We start from the raw sequence: 21,278 nt of genomic DNA, 5'->3' as shown, positions 1-21,278 counted from the left end.
TGTCCAATTGTATTTGTACGGTGTCCAATTCAATTTGTAAGACGTTCAATTTGATTTTGTAAGGCGTAAAATTTGATTTAAAAAAAAATCAATTTGGTTCGCAAAAGGTTCAATTCGGTTTGTAAAACGTCCAATTTGAAGTGAAAAATGTACCACATGGTATTTTTTGACATCTCATCAGAATATGGAATTCTGGGCATTTACGGGGCTGACGACCGTCATAGGCTTGTTTAAGTGATCACTTTACACACGTGTAACATTCAATGTAAGATCGGCTGTCCAAACTTAAAACACAGCAAGGGACATTTTTTGTAGTACGTTTTTTATGCATTTTTGGACTAAGTAGAATCTACTTGGTCCAAAAATGTAAAAAAAACGCACTAAAAAAAATGTCCCTTGCTGTGTTTTGAGTTTGGACAGCCGAGATGTGGTAATAGCACACGGTAAATGCATCGAAAAATACTGAATTTTTTACCTACTTTTAGGTAGATTTTGACCTGACCTAACCTAACGCAAATGTTCTCTTCTTCCCAGCACGAGGAGTCCGACGAGGAGAACCAGTGCGCGCTGTCGGAGAACTGGCAGTACGAGCGCAAGTCGCGGCGCTGGTCGCGCGTGGTGGACATCACCCCGCAGGCGCAACAGCGGCTGCAGGCCATCGCGGACCGCGCCATCGCCGAGCAGAACCTGCGCGACCGCGCCGCCGGCGTGCCCGAGAACCCGCCCGACCTGTGAGTAGTCACATTGACCTATAAATTCATTTGTCTGCCTCCTTAGTGTAATGGTCAGCACACTCGGCTACCGTTCTGGAGGTCCCGGGTTCGATTTCTAGGGGGGTCAAATAAATATACGTGATTTTTTAACTCTAATATTTATTCCATATTACCCTGGACTGGTACCTGAAGCGAAGGGCTGATCACCTTTCCTTCATGTGTTAACGATCAAGATAACACTCCGTTTATATGATGTAGCGCCCTATGCACCATTGGGGTGCGGATAAGGGTTTGAAATAATTATTCATTGCTAGATATACCATTGAAAACCACCTAAAACTCCTTAAAGCAAAGAGCAAATGCTGAGTTCCTAATTGGGCCACAGTAAATTATCCCTCCTGTTCCCAACACAGATTAAAATACTTTTTTATGTTAGAAGAAACAAAAATCCAGTTAATAATCTATAAACCTTGTACATAATCTTCTTCTTCAAACCCTTATCCGCACCTCAATGGTGCATAAGGCACTGCATCATATAAACGCAGTGTTATCTTAATCGTTAACACATGAAGGGAAGGTTTTCAGCCCTCCGCTTCAGGAACCAGTCCAGGGTAATATTGAATAAATATTAGAGTGAAAAAATCACTTTTATCTGACTTCCCCCTGGGAATCGAACCCGGGACATCATTTTCAAACAACGTATGTGAAGATTCATCTAAATTTTACAGTTATATCCTTGGGATGTTGAAGGATAAGAGGGGGCAGGAGCTATTTCTTATTTTTATTTTTATCAGTGGGAACAAAGACAATAGTAGACAAAAGTATCAGAAAAAAGTAACATGCATAAAAGTATTTTAGTTAATATCCATATGTATAAGGAATATATCTTGATCGAAATTGAAATAAATTATATATTCAACAGGTTGACAGTTCCGGGACAAGAAATGGCTACCGGGGATTGTTCGGACGAGCAGGGTTCCAGGTTCCGTCGCACAGGATCCGAGCGCCTCCGGGACGGTGCCAAAGCCTTCCTGAGAAGAGTGGAATCCATCAAGTCGCGACGAAGGAAACGACAAAACAGAGAAGGCGTCGTAATATCGTCTCCCCAAGTATACGACGTTGTGACAATGCAGCAGAAGATGAAAGACTTGAACTGTATTGACATATCACCCACCGCTAATATTCACTTCATAGATTTCCCATCCCCAACTAACTATCCACCTTCCCCTCTGAGATCACACCCCCCATCTCCCCTTTCCACGATGCCCCCATCCCCTATGACTTCCACCGGACCTTCATTCATAGGCCAGGTAAAGCTGAGTCCTACCCCATTTGGTGACGACAGTTCCAGCTACTGTTCGGATGGAAGCCAGAGCTCGGCGCATCATAGGACTTCGTCCAGGTCGAAAATTGGAAGTCGAGCTAAGAAGCTGCTGCACAGGAATATCCGACAAGATGACGCCGGAGCACTCAGCGACTCTGAATGTCAACCGTCCAGTTGGAGACAGCATTACTTCAAAGATGCCAACAGTAATAATACTAAGGTGAGAAAGAATCACCATAGCATTGATTTCTGAAGTATGAAAGCCTTGTTTTTACTTGCGCACACAAATGAATGGTAGACTATCCAGTTTGTCTTCAATTTCCAGTAGTGGCCAATTTCTACCTATGTAAATATAGGATGTTTTATCATTATTTGTATTGTTAATTGATGGTACGATAATCACATCGTTAATGCGGAAAAACCAGTCGCTTAACTTAGTATACTGTCTTAAATGTACTGACAGATCTAGAATTTTGTTAGCACTATGAGTGATATATAAACTGGATAACCCATCATATGCATTCGCAAAAATATCACTAGGCTATTAACATTACCTAAGTGCCACCATTTGACATTTTCCAAGTTAGTTTGACGGGAATATTTTTTATAAATATTATCACAAAGTTTAATTGCTCTTACTAATTTGTTCGGAAGAGAATTGCATCCAACAGACAACTGTGGGATGCAACTTTCCAAGTCCTGCAAGTCCAAGAGGGGAGGCTTTTGTTCAATACTGGACACAAGAAGGAGGCTAAAGTAAGTAAGTAAACATCAATTTGTTTGTATTTTTGTTTTAGGTTGTTTTGGTGGAACCTCCCTCTCCACCCGATGAGGCCAGAGGGACTTCCCACCTCCCCTCCCCACCCCCCTCGCCACCGCCCCGCGGGCGCTCGCGCAGCCCTGCTAAACACCGACCAACCATGAGAGCCGGATCACTCAACCTCAAGGATAGTCGAAGGTATTGAACTTGTACAGAAAATAATGTAGGCCTTGATCCTATTCGCATTGAATCAATGCTGTGCTGGTGATCAAACTTAATCATGAGTCTCATGGGATATAACAAGTAATTGAAGATGCAGTGATAAGTGTGTGATAACCTCAATCCTGCATTTTAGTCAAGGGTATCATTTTAAATAAATAAATTTTTGAGTTAAAAGGACATATATTTATTTTGATTCTTAGTAGTCAAACTTTATACACCTTTACAGTATCTTCAGACAGAATATTACCATAATATAGGTGTCTCAACTTGAGATTAAACATCTACGGTTTTTTTATGCAAAATCTTCTTACATATAAAAACTATTGATGTTTCTTCTCAAGCTGAGACATCTGTAATATATTATAAGTGTCTTTACTGAGACAAAGTATCTATCATTCTTATATGAAAGAAGATGAAAGTCTGAGCGTTCCAGGGCTTTTGATCTGGCTTTTAGTTGACTTAAGTGATTACTTTATACATTTGTATAACATTCACCACTATGCGCAATATTGAATCTCCATATTACATTAATTTTACCAGCCTGAAATACTTACTAACGGATGAAAGCACTAAATGGTGAAAGGTATTATCATAAAATTTCATAATTTTACATAGACTTAATTAGAGTACTAATTGATTTACCTCACACATAATATATTTACATTTTTCAATAATTTCATTTTTTTTTTAGATATAGGGACCGGAGTTTCAAAAGAGAGAAATCGGCGTCTCGAAGTGAACTCAGCGGAAGTCAAGAATCTCAGCAGTCTCATGACGAAACTGAAGATAAAGTTAATGCAGAAGTTGTCCCTAAAACAAAGTAAGATTCTCATACAAATATTTAAATCATATGTCGCTCACTCCTTTCAAGAACGTCATAAATAAAAAAACTTGATTTTTCAGAAGAACGTTTTTAATGTTTAAAAATATAACACAATGTATTAAAAATCAATATCAAGCCACTTATTGCACTTTTTATTGTGCAACGGATCTTTTTAGGTAAAACCTGAAGGTTTTTTCTCCATTTGAAAAATATTTAGTATTTTTAAAAAAAATATTAAACAATACCTTTTCTTCAAAATGCAAAAACAACACTTTCTGCCCTGTAGCGGGTAAATATTAAGTTAAAAATATTGCTCTTTTGCTGGGATATAGTACATTTTCTGGGCATTCCGAAAACATACACAACTGATAATTGACGATTTTTGATTTATGACGTTCTTGAAAGGAGTGAGCGATGTGTGCATAAAAAATGGGGATAACGTTATAAATAAGTATACCTATGGAAATAAGCATTTTAATTTATACCTGGGATAGAAAATTAATAAATGGATAAATAAGTTTTACATATGTTTTGCCATAAAAATATTCCTGGATTCTTTTTTCCAAAAACTATGTGTGAGACTCTCATGAGTTAAAAGTGAAACACGTTTGGTTTCAGAAACAGTTGATTTGATGCATTGCTCTCTTTGCATTTGTTGACGATTTTATTATTTCAAGAATAGAATATGGTTTTGTGGAATGCAATTGAAAAAATCACTAAATTAAATTAAATATCTCTTTCATCCATCAATTTCTATTAGTTCATACTCTAAAAAAGAAATGGCGACATGCAAAGACTGTCAATGACAAATGCAATGGAGAAAAAATTATTCTCCTACCATTTTTTTAGTCATTAGTTTTACTTTTTCATTTGCTCCAGGCCAATTACTGAGTCTAAAAATGTTTCACTTGTACTCTAGCTAATACAATCCTTTTTTGCAGAGGTAACGTTCAAAGGTGGCATTCATTCCAAAGGAGTTCTTCATTGGGCAGTCGTCCTTCTTCAAATGTTACCATACCCCCGCCAGCACCAGCTCATGAGGGAGAAGACCTTGGTAAATAAAATTACACAATAATTTTCTTACAAAATATTACAATAAAAGATTCCCAAATGTAATAAAACTCTAACTAAGTTCCACTTTTATTTAGTTGTTATTTAGCTACGTTCTTTAATATAAATTTGTGTCGGGATGTGGTCCCATGGTTAGTGCCGCAGGCTCTTGAATCAGAATTTCTTTGTTCGAACCCACTCTACCACAATTTGATACCTATTTCTAATAATGAGCCGCTTAAGCTCACGAAAATAGAATGAAATTGAAGTATTTTTGTAAATAGTAAAAACACAAATATTTCTCTTAAAAAAATTAAGAATTTGCTTCTTTTATATCCGATTCCACCAAAAATATCTTAAATTCCAAATAATTTAATTTTTACTCTTTATCATTAGTATTAATAATTTTTACCCCTGCATCTATTTTGTTGTGATCTCAATCCAACACTAAAATTTCATCTTTCATATGGACTCCAACCAACATCTTATGACCATTAAATTATTCAAATGGGATCATGATTATCAATTATTCAATTGTCCTGGCTACTCCAGACTAAATTATCTGATTAATTTACTTTCTACAAATATTTTTCTCTATCTCTGATTTTTTTACAGGTGTTCGTCCGATGGCTGCCATGTCTTGCGGGCAGCTCCAAGTATTAAGAAAACTAGCTCTTTTAAAGCTGACAGCTTGCATGGAGAGATATTGCCCGACACACAGAACTGGGTGGAATTGGGAACTACCGAAATTCATCAGAAAGATCAAAGCTCCTGATTACAAAGGTTTGCTTTACATCTTTACATCATATCAATAAAAAATGGCCGACTGTTAATCAATTATCTAACTTGGTATAATTATTTTTACAGATAAGACTGTGTTTGGGGTGCCGTTATTGGTTTCACTTCAACGTACCGGGCACGCATTACCAAAACCGATACAGACTGCACTTAGGTGGCTTAGGAACAATGCACTTGATCAGGTTAGTAAAGCATTTATGCTTTTAAAGACAATATTTTATAAGTGTATACTACACTTTGTGAAAGTTTGCGTGTATCATACACGCAAAACACATACACCGTAACATATACATAACATATACCTAACATAACATATACACGCAAAACATATACACCGTAGAACTTTGGGCATCCAAAGTTCTACGGTGGAAACCATGGGACATGAAGAGAGGAATAGGCCGGCCTCAGAAAAGATGGGCCGATGACATTGTCCCCGTCGTGGGTAGTAAGTGGATTGAAAAAACCCAAATGAGAGAAGTCTGGAAAAAATTAGATGAGCCATACATCCAGCAGTGGAGAGATGGCTAATAAAGAAGAAGGCTTCACACTATTTAGTCCAATTCATTCCATCAGATTCGTTTTAGTTCATGGTCAAATTACTTCTATTCAAAAATCGTAATTCAAATATTTATACAAATTGAATATTGTTTTTAATATTTCATGCTGCTAAATCAGGGATGGGAAACCTTTTTGTTTCTAAAGGTCACATTTATTTGTCAGATTCAAAATAAGGCTTGGTTTTTGAAAATTTCAAGTCAATCCATCGACTGCTTTTCGAAGTTTTGCGGACACAAACATACGGAAGCTGAATTTTTATAAATCTTTTTATTCAAATCTATTTCATTTTTACTGACTTTTTAACTGACACAAGCCAAAAGGCCATATCATAGTAGCCCATAGATTCACACACCCCTGTGCTAAACAAACTCGCAGTATGCATTACACAGGTGCAGATGTTTTATATGTCCATCAACAAAACAGTGTGATAACACTAAATAAATATGTACACTATTTATGGGTCATTAACAGCAACATGGACACAAGAGATTATTATTTTTCTTGCGGTGTATTATTATTTATTGACTTTTTTCTGTACAATGTATCATAATAGCTCAATGACATCATGGTTATAAATCATGAAATCAATATATCAGAGCTGGTACAGAACGTATTTTGAAATGATGCGGAATGCATCAAAACACATGTCACAGTAGATTTAAGGAAATAGTGGTATGTACTAAATAAAATTTACATTAAAAATTTGTACAGAACCATTATTTAACTCTTCTTTTTTCCTCAAGGATCTCTCACACACATTCAGTACACAAGTTGTTACGAGTATGGGTATGCAACTCCGAATACCCTAGCCAATGCTGCTTTTCTCCGATTCCTCTCTTCTAGTATCTATTATTTCATAAACTAGAGGATGAACAAAGAAATAATCAAAGATTGTTTAAAGGTCCTCTATTTGTTATTTGATATTTGGTTGATTGTCGTAAGAACTTGCGCTTTCTTTTTAAAAAATCACAACACATAAACATAATATATGTACATTATATAGGTAATATATACTTACTTCAGCCTTCTTGTGTCCAGTATTGAACATAGGCTTCCTTCCCTCTTGGACTTCCACAATTCTCTGTTGGACGTGACTCTCTTCCAGTGCAGGCCCGCCACTTTTACAATGTCATCGGACCATCTTGTCATAAACATAATATATGTACTTTTTTAATTAATGTTTTACTTAGTACATACCACTATTTCTTAAAATCTACTGTGACACAAGTTTCGATGCATTCCGCATCATTTTCAAACACCGTGCATTCCGTACATTTTTCAAAAATGATGCGGAATGCATCGAAACACGTGTCACAGTAGATTTTAAGAAATAGTGGTATTTACTAAGTAAAACATTAATTAAAAATGGATAGATTTTACCACAAAGTGACTGCCGAATCAATTAATGAAATAATATATGTACATTATGGTTAATTTTGTAATAAATCATTGTAATTTTATTTCAGGTTGGAATATTCCGGAAGGCGGGCGTTCGATCTCGCACTCTCCGTCTGCGTCAGCTCGCGGAGAGCGCCGGCAGTACTGGGGTAGGAAGCGGCTCCGGCTCCAGTCCTCCCCCTCCGCCGGCGACCTTGGCTCCGTACGATGAGCAACAGGCTCACGATGTGGCCGACATGGTCAAGCAGTTCTTCAGGGAGCTGCCAGACGCGCTGCTCACTAACAAGCTTAGCGAGACGTTTATCGCCATTTTCCAACGTGAGTACCGATCAAACGGCCTAGATTCCAATGGCCCTCATTCTCTTCTATGAATATTAACCCTTAGAGTGTGAACCGTCGATAGATCGACTCTCTATTAATGCGTATAAAGTGCAGAGCGTCAGAATACCGACTATTGCGCAATTTGATTTAGGTAACGACCTGTATGGTCCTGTCTTAGCGCGCGCATGTATAACGTTTTTAATAAGTTACTAACATTTATAAATAACCATATTAAATTATTTTGCTGTGAATTGAACATTCATTTTTGTATTTTTTTAAGTAAAAATTTTAATTTCTGCCTACAAAATGACAAATTTGTCAAGTACTGATGATGAAAAGTAATTAGCAATTTATGCAAAATATGTGAAAATAAGCTCAGCACTATAAGGGTTAATGAGTATTTAGTGAACGTGAAGTATTAAAATCATTATAGATGAAAGTTCAGAAGAAAGTAATCTCCACTACAAAGTTAAATATGTAATTGACTTGAATAAACAACTAAATAATTGAGCAGAAGTGTTTCCATAAAAAACGTTCATTATAAATTGTGACATTGTTCTCGAAAATGATAGATCATAATTAAAAATTATACACACACTTTACTTTTTTGAACTGTTGTAGTCTGGAATTTGGTAACGAAACTCAATCAATCAAATTATGTATCATAAAAAAAAAATTAAAATCATTTCAAATTTTCATATTTTTTAAATATTCTCAGATGTTCCACCACCAATGAGGGAAGACGCTGTCCAATGCGCTCTCCTCTTGCTCCCAGAGGAACATCGCGAAGCTCTTCAGGTTGTTTTGGCTTTTCTTCAACAGGTACGCATAAATGTTTATCTTTAAGTAATGCTACTTAAATTGCATTCATTTGGAAGGTTTTATGAAACAATGATGCATTTCTAGGTTGCGGATCATTCTGCTACCAACCAAATGACAGCTTCCAATCTGGCCGTATGTCTCGCACCGACTCTATTACGTCTGCATCATCACCCACAGGGTCAGGGGAACAGCAATAAGGAAGGAAATAGCAACAGGTAATATATATACAGTGAAACCTCTATCTATCGTTTTTAAAGGGACCTATTGAAATAAACTATGAATGCGGGAAAACAATGAATGCGGAATAAAGAAGTCAATACACAAGGAGATACGATCGAGTAAAGATACCGTCCTCCCAATCTGCATAACCATTAGTAGGTGGAAATTTCAAGAATACAAGTTTTAGATGTTAATAAATGTATTTATTAAAAAAAAATGCAAAGTTGAACAGAACCCAAAGATCTTCAGACCTCTTCTGCTGTATCCATCACACAAGCTATCGATAGTCTGTATCCCACACGTTAAAATATTGTCGTCGAATGTAACAAAATTCAGAAAATTAAAAAAAAAAAATAAAAAACAGACAAATTATATCAAATATGTAGCATAATTCAAACGATGAATGTGGTAAAATGGCGGATAGAAACGATCGATGCGATCTATTTTTGTATGAAATGAATTCGGGGTAGAAGAAATAATGAAATTGTATCCTAAATTCGCCTCTATAGTATAATTGTCAGTGTATTTAGCTACCATGTTTATTTTCAGGGGTGTTTAAACTATATTTTAGTATTTTGGCATCTCAACAAAGATGAAGAAGAATGTGGAAGTCTGGGTATAAGGAGGGCTTATTACCTGTCAAAGGCTGGTTTACATGATCACTTTATACTGATTGACAACCACACTACTCAAATTTTTTAAACTCTTTATCATTATTCTTGTTTATGTTTGAGTTCACGGACCATCTATAGTTTTATTTTTAAAGATGTGTCCAAGATCCCCTAACCGGATTATTTTATAAACTGGGAAATGTTACACATGTATAAAATGATCACTAAAAATAACTTTTCAGACGGGTATTTTTTACACCTGCGGATCCTGGCGACAGGATTGGTGTATAATATTCATATAAAAATATTGGATAATTCCTTCTTTTCTGCCTTTGAAATGAGGCCGGTGCAGAAGGTAAAAATACCCTTCCTGTTTTTAAGCATCAATCGACCGAATGGATAAAAATACCTATTGTCACCAATAATACACTGCGTCAGTGATAGGTACTATTCAGTACGGATAATAGTTAGAAGAAGTAGAAATTCTAAAATACTTTTCTCTAATCTAATACCGTTTTGGCTTTTTGTGGTTAGGTCTGCATCTGCATCCCCCCGTAGAAAAAGAGGGGGTACCGGAGGTGTTGCTGGAGTGGCGACGCCTGATCCGCGAGAGCTGAACGAGAGCCGAGCGGCTCACGACTGCCTTTTGTTACTGATCATGAGACACCGGGAGCTGTTCACAGTATCGGCAGACACCCTGCAGAGATGCAAGTTCAACAGTCTCGAGGAAAGCATACCGGTAAGATATATACTCGTAGATCAATGCTCTGCTGTCTTTTCTCTCTTTGCGTTCATTGTATACACTTGACTGTCACTAAAAGTAAGCATAGCTGCACAACTTATCTGACTTTTATTTATAATAGTCTTGCGAGTTTGAGCAAGCCTAATGAGCGAACAAATATAAAGTTTCATTTGGATTTCTGCATTTGTTTTTGGAAACAAATGCAGAAATCATGCAGTAGTGTCATTTGAATCAACTATAATTAATCCTTTTTTTTTAATTTGAAGCACTAACTTTGTGATTTTCCATTTAATAATTAAAATATAACTTTGTTTCAAAATCACTATTAATTTATAGTGATTTTAGTTACATTTTAAATATATAATTAATCCCTTCTCATTGCTTCCACAAGGGTCACAACCCTCAGTAACGAGGAATAAGACGGAGAAGATAATTAAAACTAAAAATATTACAATAAGGTTACTGTCATCTTGAAAGTGATATGTAAAATCCTAAATACAAAGGAATCAGCTTCGCTTTATTTCAGCCTAATGTGCAGTATAAGATTTTTAGATATGGTGACACGAGTGATGAGCCACGTGCTATTCAAATGTGTTGGTCACCCAAAAATTTATTATGATAATAATACTTTTTGTTATAGCTTTTTCCCTGTCTCCATTGAAACATTACACTATGTTACACTACGGCTGTCCAAACTTAAAACACAGTAAGGGACATTTTTTATAGTACGTTTTTTTTGCATTTTTGGACTATGTAGAATCTACTTAGTCCAAAAATGCAAAAAAAACGTACTACAAAGAAAATGTCCCTTATTGTGTTGAGTTTGGACAGCCGAGTAGACAACATTTATCCCTTATCATTGCTCAACGATACTTATGTTCAATTTTATTTTAGGTAACGCTGGAAGAATTGGGTTCAGAATTTCAACAAGACTGGCAAGGGTTCCAGCAAGCGAGTACTCAAGCACTGCTCAAAGAAGCGAGAGAAAAGTAAGATTTGCTTTTTACTATTATAAATTAAATTTTTCAAATTTTCAAACTCTGATCATAGAAATTTCTTCTTATTTTAGGCAGATCTAAATAGTGCTGTATTTACATTACCATTAAACATTTTTGAATGTATGATTTTATTTCAAACTTTGACTATTTTCGTAATAATCTATGACATTTATAATGCTAATGAATAAATTAACCATATGTTATGTAACTAAGTAGATAATATACAATTCTCTCTCTCTGATTCACTCTTTAGTATTTTAATCAACATACACACATTATTTAAATGTATCAACAATATGGATATTGAATTGTTGGGTGTTATCCAAAATTAAACACGGTTATTGAATTAAATTCTACTTTTATTTACATATATTTGATAATATCGCTCACTCCTTTCAAGAACGTCATAAATCAAAATACTTGATTTTTCAGGAGAACGTTTTTAAAGTTTAAAAATATAATACAATGTATAAAAAATAAATATCAAGCCACTTGCTAAACTTTTTACTGTGCAACAGATCTTTTTAGGTAAAACCTGAAGGTTTTTTCTCCATTTGAAAAATATTTAGTATATTTAAAAAAAATAATTAAACAATACCTTTTCTTCAAAATGCAAAAAGAACACTTTCTGCAATGTAGCGGGTAAATATTAAGTTAAAAATATGCCTTTTTTGCTGGTATATAGAACATTTTCTGGGCATTCCGAAAACATGCACAACTGAAAATTGACAATTTTTTATTTATGACGTTCTTGAAAGGAGTGAGCGATATGTGAAGCCTTTCGTCTTATGAAGATATTATCAAACACTAATAAGACGAAACGCGTCACATATTATCATATATATGTAAATAAAAGTAGAATTCAATCCAATAACCATGTTTAATTTTTGGATATATTACCCAACAATTCAATATGGAATTCTACCAACTGTCTGCAGTTACAATAAATAAATATGGATATTTATTCCATCTCTATTACATATTACCGACTGTGTAATATGTATGTACAATATTCTAGAATTTTCAAATCAGAATACTTTGTAATATTTGTATCTAAATACAGAATTCAGTTTCATACATTTTTGAGCTAGGTAATGCGTAGACTTTGAATTTCTTAAGTATATAGAGTTTTTCTAATATTTTATTATTCGTTATTGCAAAGATCAAGTGGGCGAGCAGCAAAGAGGTGAGATGGACAGCTGTCGATTTTATTAGTTCAGATAACTCCCTTTACCATAATGCAATAAAACTCATTTGTTTGTTAGATACCAAATTAACTGTTGTAGGCACCTACCTCTAGAATTAATGTCCCAGATTTTAATTTTATATGCATGCACATCATTTACTTTAGCCATTTAAAATTATTGACGATAGCAATTAATGTGAAGAAGTGTTCCCTACTCCATAATATTATATTACTCGAATGGTTTGTATTGCAAAGGGTAAAAATGATATAAATGATAATTTAAAACACTTTATATAAAAGTGGAAAGCACGCTATCCCAAAAAAAGGCCAAATAGATATTAAAAAGCTTTTATGTATAGGGGGTAACAGCGCAACATATATAGTGCTTATTTTGTAAAGCTTTCGTAAACTTCCCTTCAGGTGAATATGAAAGAATCATTTATTCATCAAAAGATTTTCCATATTATTATTTTATTTTTTTACAGAAATATTTGTGTTTTTATCATTCACACAAATATTTCAATTTCATACTATTTCTGTGAGCCTAAGCGGCTCATTATTAGTAATAGGTATCAAATTGCGGTAGAGGGGTTAGAACCGAGAAACTCTGACTCAAGATTCCGCGACACTAACCACGGGACCACAACCCGACACATACCATTATGACATACCCTTATTTAGTTACTGCATCAAATTGACACAATGTTAACTTGTTTGTTAATTTTATAAAGACAAAGTGGTCAGTCCTGCACTTCAGGTCTAAAACAATATTACAGTGAAAAATCACTTGCATTTGTTTTTACCTTTCGGGAATTGAACCCGGAACTTCCAGCATTAGCCAAACAGGTTAACCACATCAAACTTTAGAGGCGAACATGAAAAGAAAAATACCTTCATAATACAAATCAAATATTTTGTTGTGAAGCATACAAAAATGAACTAAAAATGCTATAATTATTAAGAAAACACTTGTTTTTATACCACTTGAGTTTTATTAAAGACTACTAGTTTCGGAAGCTAAACTTCCATCGTCAGGTCTGAATAATAACTTATAAAATAAAAAAATTGTTAGTTAGGTGGAGGGGGTTAACTTACCCCTCTCCTTAATTAAAGAACAATTTTTTATTTATTTTAATTATTATGCAGACCTGACAATGGAACATTAGCTTCCGAAACTAGTAGTCTTTAATAAAACTCAAGTGGTATAAAAACAAGTGTTTCCTTAATCATTGTAACATGTCTTACCACAAAGTTAATGCCAAAACAATAAATAAAATAAAAATGCTATAATTTTAAGTGAAATTCATTTTAAAAATAAGTTACTGTAGGTTGTTCTAAAACTAATTTCTACAGTTTATATCATGAAAAAATTATTGTAGGTATATCATCGTTACATTGGCAATATGAGCGATATTTTAAAAAATGATCAAGAGATAAGGAAGATAAAACAGAGCGATCTGGTCAATGACTACAAACTTATATGTATGACTGTACTAATTGAATAATCCAGTAAAGAAAACATTACATAAAATTATTTATTGTATTGTTTAATCATAAATAACATCCAAGTTGGAACTTGATGTATATAAACAATGTGCAAAAAAATTATTTAGAAAAAAGAATAGACAGGAAGTCTAGCATCTCTCAGACTAAATGCAAAAACATGAAAGCATTTATCTCTGTAGTATGCACTAACTTCAAAATATCCCATTTTCATTATTCAGAACTGTTATTTTTTATTATAGATTTCATAAATGTTTTTTTTTCTAGATCACGGGGTTGGGTTTCTGTCAGCACCCACGAGCCCCATGTGGAGTTGTGTTACAGAAAGGTGGGCGATGGTCATCCGCTCCGACTGTGGCGAGTGTCAACCGAAGTGGAAGCCCCGCCAACGGAAGTCTTACACAGGTACTTCAAACAATACTTTTTGAAGAAAAAAACCTAAGTGACTTTTCAATGTATATAACCCAGGATTTTAAACAATCTTCTTTTTCTTCTCATACCATCCTGTATGAGGTTGGCGACCATCTCATCAAACTCCACTTGATCCTAGGCCAGCCTGATGAGGGTTGCAGCCTCGGGTATTCCAAACCACTGTCGAAAATTTTTGAGCCATGATGTTCTTTTACGCCCTAAGCCCTGTCTGCCTTCTACCTTTCCCTCTACTAAAAGCTGTAGAAGGGCATATTTTTCTCCACGGAATATGCGACCAAAATATGTACCTTTTGGTCTTTTGACAGCAGTTACCAGTCCAACCACTATCTATTTAAACAAATGACTATTTCAACAATACATTTCAAAGAAAAGAAAAAAACACAAGTGACCGATCACTATAATATTAATTAAATATCACCTATACCTGGTACCTAAACTCCAAGACAGATCACCTTGCCTTCATGTAAATAGGAATCAATATAACTCTGAGTGGATATGAAGCAGTATCCTATGAATCATTAGGTGTGAACAAGAGTCAAAAAAGAAGAAAATAATTCAGATTACAAAACAAATACTAGTTTACTGCTCATTTTTATTAGAATTTGATTTATTTGAGTATGGTGTAATGGCCATTATTAATTTTTCTTTATTATTATGAACGAAACTTTGACTGTCCCCATTCGCCATTGTGAATAATGCATAAACAATAGATTTTGCTTCCCTATTTGTACATTTCTCAATGTAGTTCATACTGCTAAATTCATATTTTATTTTTGTGGAATTAATATGTGTGTACGTTTTGCTAATATTACCCTGAACTGGTACCTGAAGCGGAAGGCTGATCACCTTTCCTTCGTGTGTTAATGATCAAGATAACAGGGTGTTTATATGATGCAGTACCCTATGCACCATTGGGGTGCGGGTAAGGGTTTGAAGATGTTATGCTACATATGATTTTAATTCAAACTTTGACTATTTTCGTAATAATCTATGACATTTATAATGCTATTGTATAAATTAACCATATGTTATGTAACTAAGTAGATAATATATAATTCTCTCTCTGATTCACTCTTTCATATTTAAGTATTTCAATCAATATACACACATTATTCAAATGTATCAACAAATGGATATTGAATTGTTGGGTAATATATCATATGATGGTATGTTTGTTTCAGAATACTCAGAGAAAGGCATATTTGGGATGATTCCTTGCTGAAATGGAGGGTCGTAGAACGACTCAACGGGCAAGCAGAGGTGTTCCAGTACTTGACAGCGAGTATGGCACCGCTCCAAGCGAAGGACTATTGTGTTCTCAGGTAAATCTTCATTTGTATTTAAAATATTTGACTTAGAACAAAATTGGCGCTGTGGAAATTGAAGACCTCGGGACAAAAACCAAACATGTTAAATTGCACAGCACATTTTTTACACATGATTGAGGGACATAGAAATGAAACCCAGATAATAAAGAATGTACACAATAAAGTTATTTAGTTATGATTTTTTTTAAAGGTGTCTCAACGTGATATAAAACATGTATCATTCTTCCCTTTTTTATAAAAAAGATGGAAGTCTGAGGATCCCAGGGTTTACGGCCTGGCATTTGGCTGGATTAAGCAATTAGGAATACGCTTCATAAATACTTCACAAATCCCCCAACTCAGGGGTTCCCAATCTTTTTCAGCCCGTGGAGCACTTACAAGTTTAGTATTTTGTCACGGCGCCCTACTTTAGTAAGCTATTTGGATTAGATATAGTGACTGTATATATAAATATTATAGTCGAAAGAAATAGGTGCCTACAATAATAGTAGTTGGGTAGAAAGATGCAAGCGCTCAAAATAGAAATTGTTGCTTTATAGGTACCCTATATATTTGTGGTTTCGTATAATGATAGAGGATCGACTCACGACGCCCCTCTTTACTTTCTACGGCCGCACCAGGGCGCCGCGGCGCACACTTTGGGAACCCCTGCCCCAACTGATGGCATAACCATCGGCCATACTTCACGAATGTATTGAAAAGCTTACCAATATGCAAAAGGATCTAACGCCATTGCATATGTATACAGGTTTCAAGAATTAATGCAATATGGATGTTCAATAACGGACAGAATGGTGAATGTTTCACAATTGTATAAAGTGATCGCTTAAGCCAGACAAATGCCAGGTTGTAAGCCCAGGGATGCTTAGAATTCCATCTTCTTCGTAAAAAAGGGAAGAATAATACATGTTTCATATCAAGTTGGGACATCTTTAGAATTAACATCTCATCCATATTAACCATATATATTAACCATATCCGCTCCCTAGGTGGAGCATATGGAGTCCACAAACTGTCTCCAGGCTTTTCTGTCGGCTGCCAGCTCCCTTGCATTCTCCCAAGTCAGATCCGCATCCCGAAGTTCTGACAAAACTGCCGACGAATTGTCAGCAGTGGTCGTCCTGGGCGGTGCGAACCTGATGCCTTGTAAAAGAAGCAAGCTTGATTAAGGCTCTCAGGAGGCATGCGGAGTACAAGCCAACTGAATCGCCTTTTCTTGACGACAGTTGTGACCAAGATTTGAAACAAGGTTGAGCCGACCTGTTGAGGGGTCCTCGGACCTCAGGCCTCGGGAGCGCAGGGCCAATCATTCTGCCTCCCTAAATCTTTCGATTACGCTAAGTCCACGAAATGCCTCGGACACCGGCTTCTCTCATCCATAGCGTGAAAAATTCGGTGTCCGATATAATAAGTAATATTAATATTGAAAATATTTGTTAACAACATTTTGGGTGTGTCTAAATCCTTGTCCACAAATCTGGATTTCTCCACTTATATCATCTTCCTAATCTTACATGAAAAGCTTACTCAAATCAACCATTGATACTGCCGCAAACTCACTCACACGTTGACTGCCACAGCAATTTTCAGAATTACGGTCTGAAAATCCAATTTCATTTTATCATATTATATTTTTTTAAACTCTAATTATGGTACATATTTATATTTTCTGTTAATTTATTTAAAAAAAATATTTTACAAAAATGTTAATAAAATTAGTATATAACCACTCACCGATGTGTGAGTGGTTTCGGTGAGTGGTTATATACTAATTTTATTAACATTTTTGTAAAAAAATAAATAAGTAAAAATGACTAACCACAAAGTAAATGCTTTAAATATTAATAATATTGAGAATAAAAAAATTCTGTTCATGTGAGCCAACATTGATTTTTGGTTCTCTTCCCAGAAGCCATCTATTCATATTAGCACTGATAAACTATGAATTTAATCGTAGCTGCACGAATATGGCAAATAAATACGGTACGAGATAACTCGGAGTCGGCATCCTAGCAAAAAGCGCAATCTACGAGTTATCTCGTAATTAGCAGTCACTTAATTACCCACAATTACACACAATTACCCAATCTATTTAACTTTAAATGTATTTATATTTTGATTTTGTAATTTTACACAGATCGTGGCAGTCAGACCTTCCTCGCGGAGGATGTTGTGTGGTGGAGACGTCGGTGTCTCATGCTGGAGCCCCCATACTGCTAGGAGGAGTGCGGGCCGTAGTACTGGCCAGCAGATACCTCATAGAACCAGCCGGAAAGGGAAGGTCCAGACTCATGCATCTGGCCAGAGTTGATACAAAGTAAGAGAAATTTCAAATATCTCGAGCACAATCTGTTGTCGGGAATGGGGAAGGATGCAAGGAGAACAAATATTGACTATTCAATTGAATTGTTGGTTAATAAATCCAAAATTAAACACGGTAATTGGATTGAATTCTACTTTTATTTACATATTATCATATATCGTAGTCGTACAGGAGAAAGTGACCTACTACCAAAACGTAAAATGTTCAGGAGGGCCATTTAAGTCACTTTTGCTTGGCACGAAAATAAACACCAATGCAGTTAGTCATTTTTACAAACTCAATATATTATACTTCCAAGTTTAAAATCCTTTGGGATTTTGTTCAGGACAATATTAAGCTAGTAAGATATCAAATAGTCAATGATTACGTTTTTGTAAAACAATGCACTTGGTCACTTTCTCCTGTATGACAACTATATATGTAAATAAAAGTAGAATGTAATCCAATAACCGTGTTTAATTTTGGATATATTTACCCAACAATTCAAAATGGAATTCTACAAACTGTCTGCAGTTACAATAAATATTTCATTTATTGTAACTGAGTTTATTCATAAACAATTTATACGTGTTTTCCAAACCGACTGGCCACTGTCTTAGATCTTTTTATTCGCTCTGCACCGCTCTGTTACGCACCTCTGCTTACTTACATCCGACGCGCATAGATGGCGCAACACAATATTTTCATTGCTTAAATCCAACACAATCTTACATTAAATATCATGAGATTAATGTTATATATTTATTTGGTAAAGGTTTGTACCTTACACTGTTGTTTGAAGTTAGTGGGCAGATAGTGCTTATACATAAGTGGACAATAATACTGAAAAAACGTACACATTATAATGAGTTGCACTATGAATGATCATATTGTGGGTGTACTGGCAAAAAACGTCAACTCAAAAATATGCTATTTTGACTTAATGCATATTATAAAGTTTTCAACGTTCTATAAATTGGAAAAATACAAGACGTAGTTTGAAACGTCATATAAATGTAGTTTAAAAGTAAACTCCACTTTCAGTTTAATGGTGGGTATTTTATTCAGGTTAAATTTTTAAATAAAAGGGATTATTAAAACAGACATTTTAGAGTTAACGTTTTTCGCCAGTATATGCACAATATAATAGTGACAAAATTTTGGGTCCAAGTCCTTTTTTACCCCCCACAGCGGCTATGTCGTCGGACCATCATTTTGGAGGTCTTCTGATACCTCTTTTATTCTGTCAAGGTTTCCAACTTAAAATTTTAGGGGTCCATCTTGTGGGATCTTTGTCTTGCAATATGTCCTGCCCATTGTCACTTGAGTCTTGCTACATGATCCATGATATCCGCTATTCTGGTTCTGCTCCTAATTTCTTAATTTCTTATATTTTTTCTTGGCAAACCAAGCAAGGATATTTCCATGGATCGCTGTGTGCATAAGAGCTTATCTGCATTTCTTTTTATCAAAGCCATGGTATCTAATGCATATGTATTCACTGGCAGTATGCATGATTCATATGTTTTTATTTTCAGACAAGTCAGAATCTCTTTACCGTAGAACGGTGCTACTTGAACTTTGATGTGTTACTTGAGCCCAGTACAAAAAATTAAATCTGTATTTGGTCTACAATAATGAACGTATCGACATGATTCATTGTTTCCTTGACAGGTGACACTTATTGTCACGATACTTCAATCAATACCACAATCTAAATATATATTTTTTACTGGGCTCAAGTAACACATCAAAGTTCATCAAAATTCTACGGTACTCTAGAATATGTTTAAGTTTGTTTGCTTACTATTACTAATTTGTTTTTTCTTTCTCTGCAGGGGTAGAACGCCAGAGTGGTATAACAAGAGCTACGGCCACATGTGCGCACTTTACTCAGCTAGGATCCGAGCCTCCTTCAAACACAACACAGATGGCCCCGAATCGAATGTATGATCTTTGCATATGCCCTAAGCATATGCTCAGGGCACAAACTTTTGTTTATGAACTAACGAGTGCGCCATTTTAAATGCAGCACTGATTGGAAATTGTTTAATAGTGATTTGTGAGTGGCAACGTGAATAACCTTTATTGAATCTCGTTATGAACTCGGATACGTTAATGAAAGTACACTTATGGTACACATTGTAACATTGAGTAGTTTTGGTCAACGCTTGGCTGGATGTCTTGACATTGAAAGCAAAATCAATCCAAAGTGGTATTTAGAAAAATTTGCAACTATAAATGGAGGTTAAATCATTAAAAAATCACTTATTAATTTGCCAATATTGGTGCAAAATTGCTTATAAATTAAAATGAAAAATCGTAAATGATTTTTTTTTATCGTCGACTAACGAAGAAAGAATCTAAGCGATTAAGGCTTAAAAAACAGTACATATCGCAAAACAAATTGTCTCAGAAATAACATGCACGTATTTGTTAAATATATTATTGTTATAAATGACTGTACCTTAGATAATTAATAATATTTTGTGCTTATTACGCCATGTGGCCTTCATCAATAACATCACAATTATTCGTGAATTAATAAAAAATTGTCTAGTCGTAAATATTTTTAGTAGCCAGAGAACAAAATCAAAAAATTTGGCCAATTAATTTGCTTGTTAAATAAGCTAGCTGTAATTATTATGTAAAGAATTATTACATTTTGCGAGTGACTGCGTATTTTTGTAAATATAGAAAGGAAAAATAAATATTTATAAATATTAAAATAAACATTTTAGATGACTAAGTAAATGTGGTTTAAAAAATATTATTATAATGTCAAATATCCAAAATATAAATTATTTCACATATTCAATGACGACAATTGATGGTTTCACTATTTTTTTTTTTGAAGAGTTATTATAATAAGACAAAATTTCAATATCAAATATTAATAACGCTATATAAATTATTGTTTATGACACAAAAGGACTCATACAAATATTTTATAAGTGGTATATACACGTGAATAATATTTTTTTGATGAAAATGTTTTAAATGATAGATTAACAAAAATGTAACATGTAACAAAGATGTCATATTCCACAGTAAACCTTATTCCTATTCCATATTGAAACAATAGTTTAATTTTTTAAATGTAAATAATACAGGAAGTAATTATATTAGACAACCATATCGCCCACTCCTTTCAAGAACGTCATAAAT

General features: G+C 34.7%; 1 protein-coding gene across 1 annotated transcript in view; it reads left to right on the top strand.

Moving 5' to 3' along the window:
- LOC148308236 (rho GTPase-activating protein 7-like) overlaps positions 1-20,821 on the top strand; it is a 449,904-nt gene extending 429,083 nt beyond the window's left edge. The window contains exons 11-26 of the mRNA XM_088262080.1: positions 535-731; positions 1,636-2,257; positions 2,835-2,995; positions 3,711-3,839; positions 4,784-4,896; positions 5,508-5,675; positions 5,760-5,872; positions 7,715-7,964; positions 8,686-8,789; positions 8,874-9,004; positions 10,154-10,358; positions 11,256-11,350; positions 14,316-14,453; positions 15,662-15,802; positions 17,946-18,125; positions 19,949-20,821. Of these exons, the coding sequence (XP_088118206.1) occupies positions 535-731; positions 1,636-2,257; positions 2,835-2,995; positions 3,711-3,839; positions 4,784-4,896; positions 5,508-5,675; positions 5,760-5,872; positions 7,715-7,964; positions 8,686-8,789; positions 8,874-9,004; positions 10,154-10,358; positions 11,256-11,350; positions 14,316-14,453; positions 15,662-15,802; positions 17,946-18,125; positions 19,949-20,063 (2,862 nt within the window). The 3' untranslated portion in view covers positions 20,064-20,821. The remainder of the gene's footprint in view (positions 1-534; positions 732-1,635; positions 2,258-2,834; positions 2,996-3,710; positions 3,840-4,783; positions 4,897-5,507; positions 5,676-5,759; positions 5,873-7,714; positions 7,965-8,685; positions 8,790-8,873; positions 9,005-10,153; positions 10,359-11,255; positions 11,351-14,315; positions 14,454-15,661; positions 15,803-17,945; positions 18,126-19,948) is intronic.
- Positions 20,822-21,278: the final 457 nt, after the last annotated feature.

The sequence above is a fragment of the Brachycentrus maculatus genome, unplaced genomic scaffold, assembly GCF_059751285.1.
Source record: "Brachycentrus maculatus isolate JH-2025_06_01 unplaced genomic scaffold, ASM5975128v1 h1tg000173l, whole genome shotgun sequence".
NCBI lineage: Eukaryota > Metazoa > Arthropoda > Insecta > Trichoptera > Brachycentridae > Brachycentrus > Brachycentrus maculatus.
The sequence above is the reverse complement of the archived record's forward strand: the minus strand, read 5'-3'. Positions and strand labels throughout refer to the sequence as shown.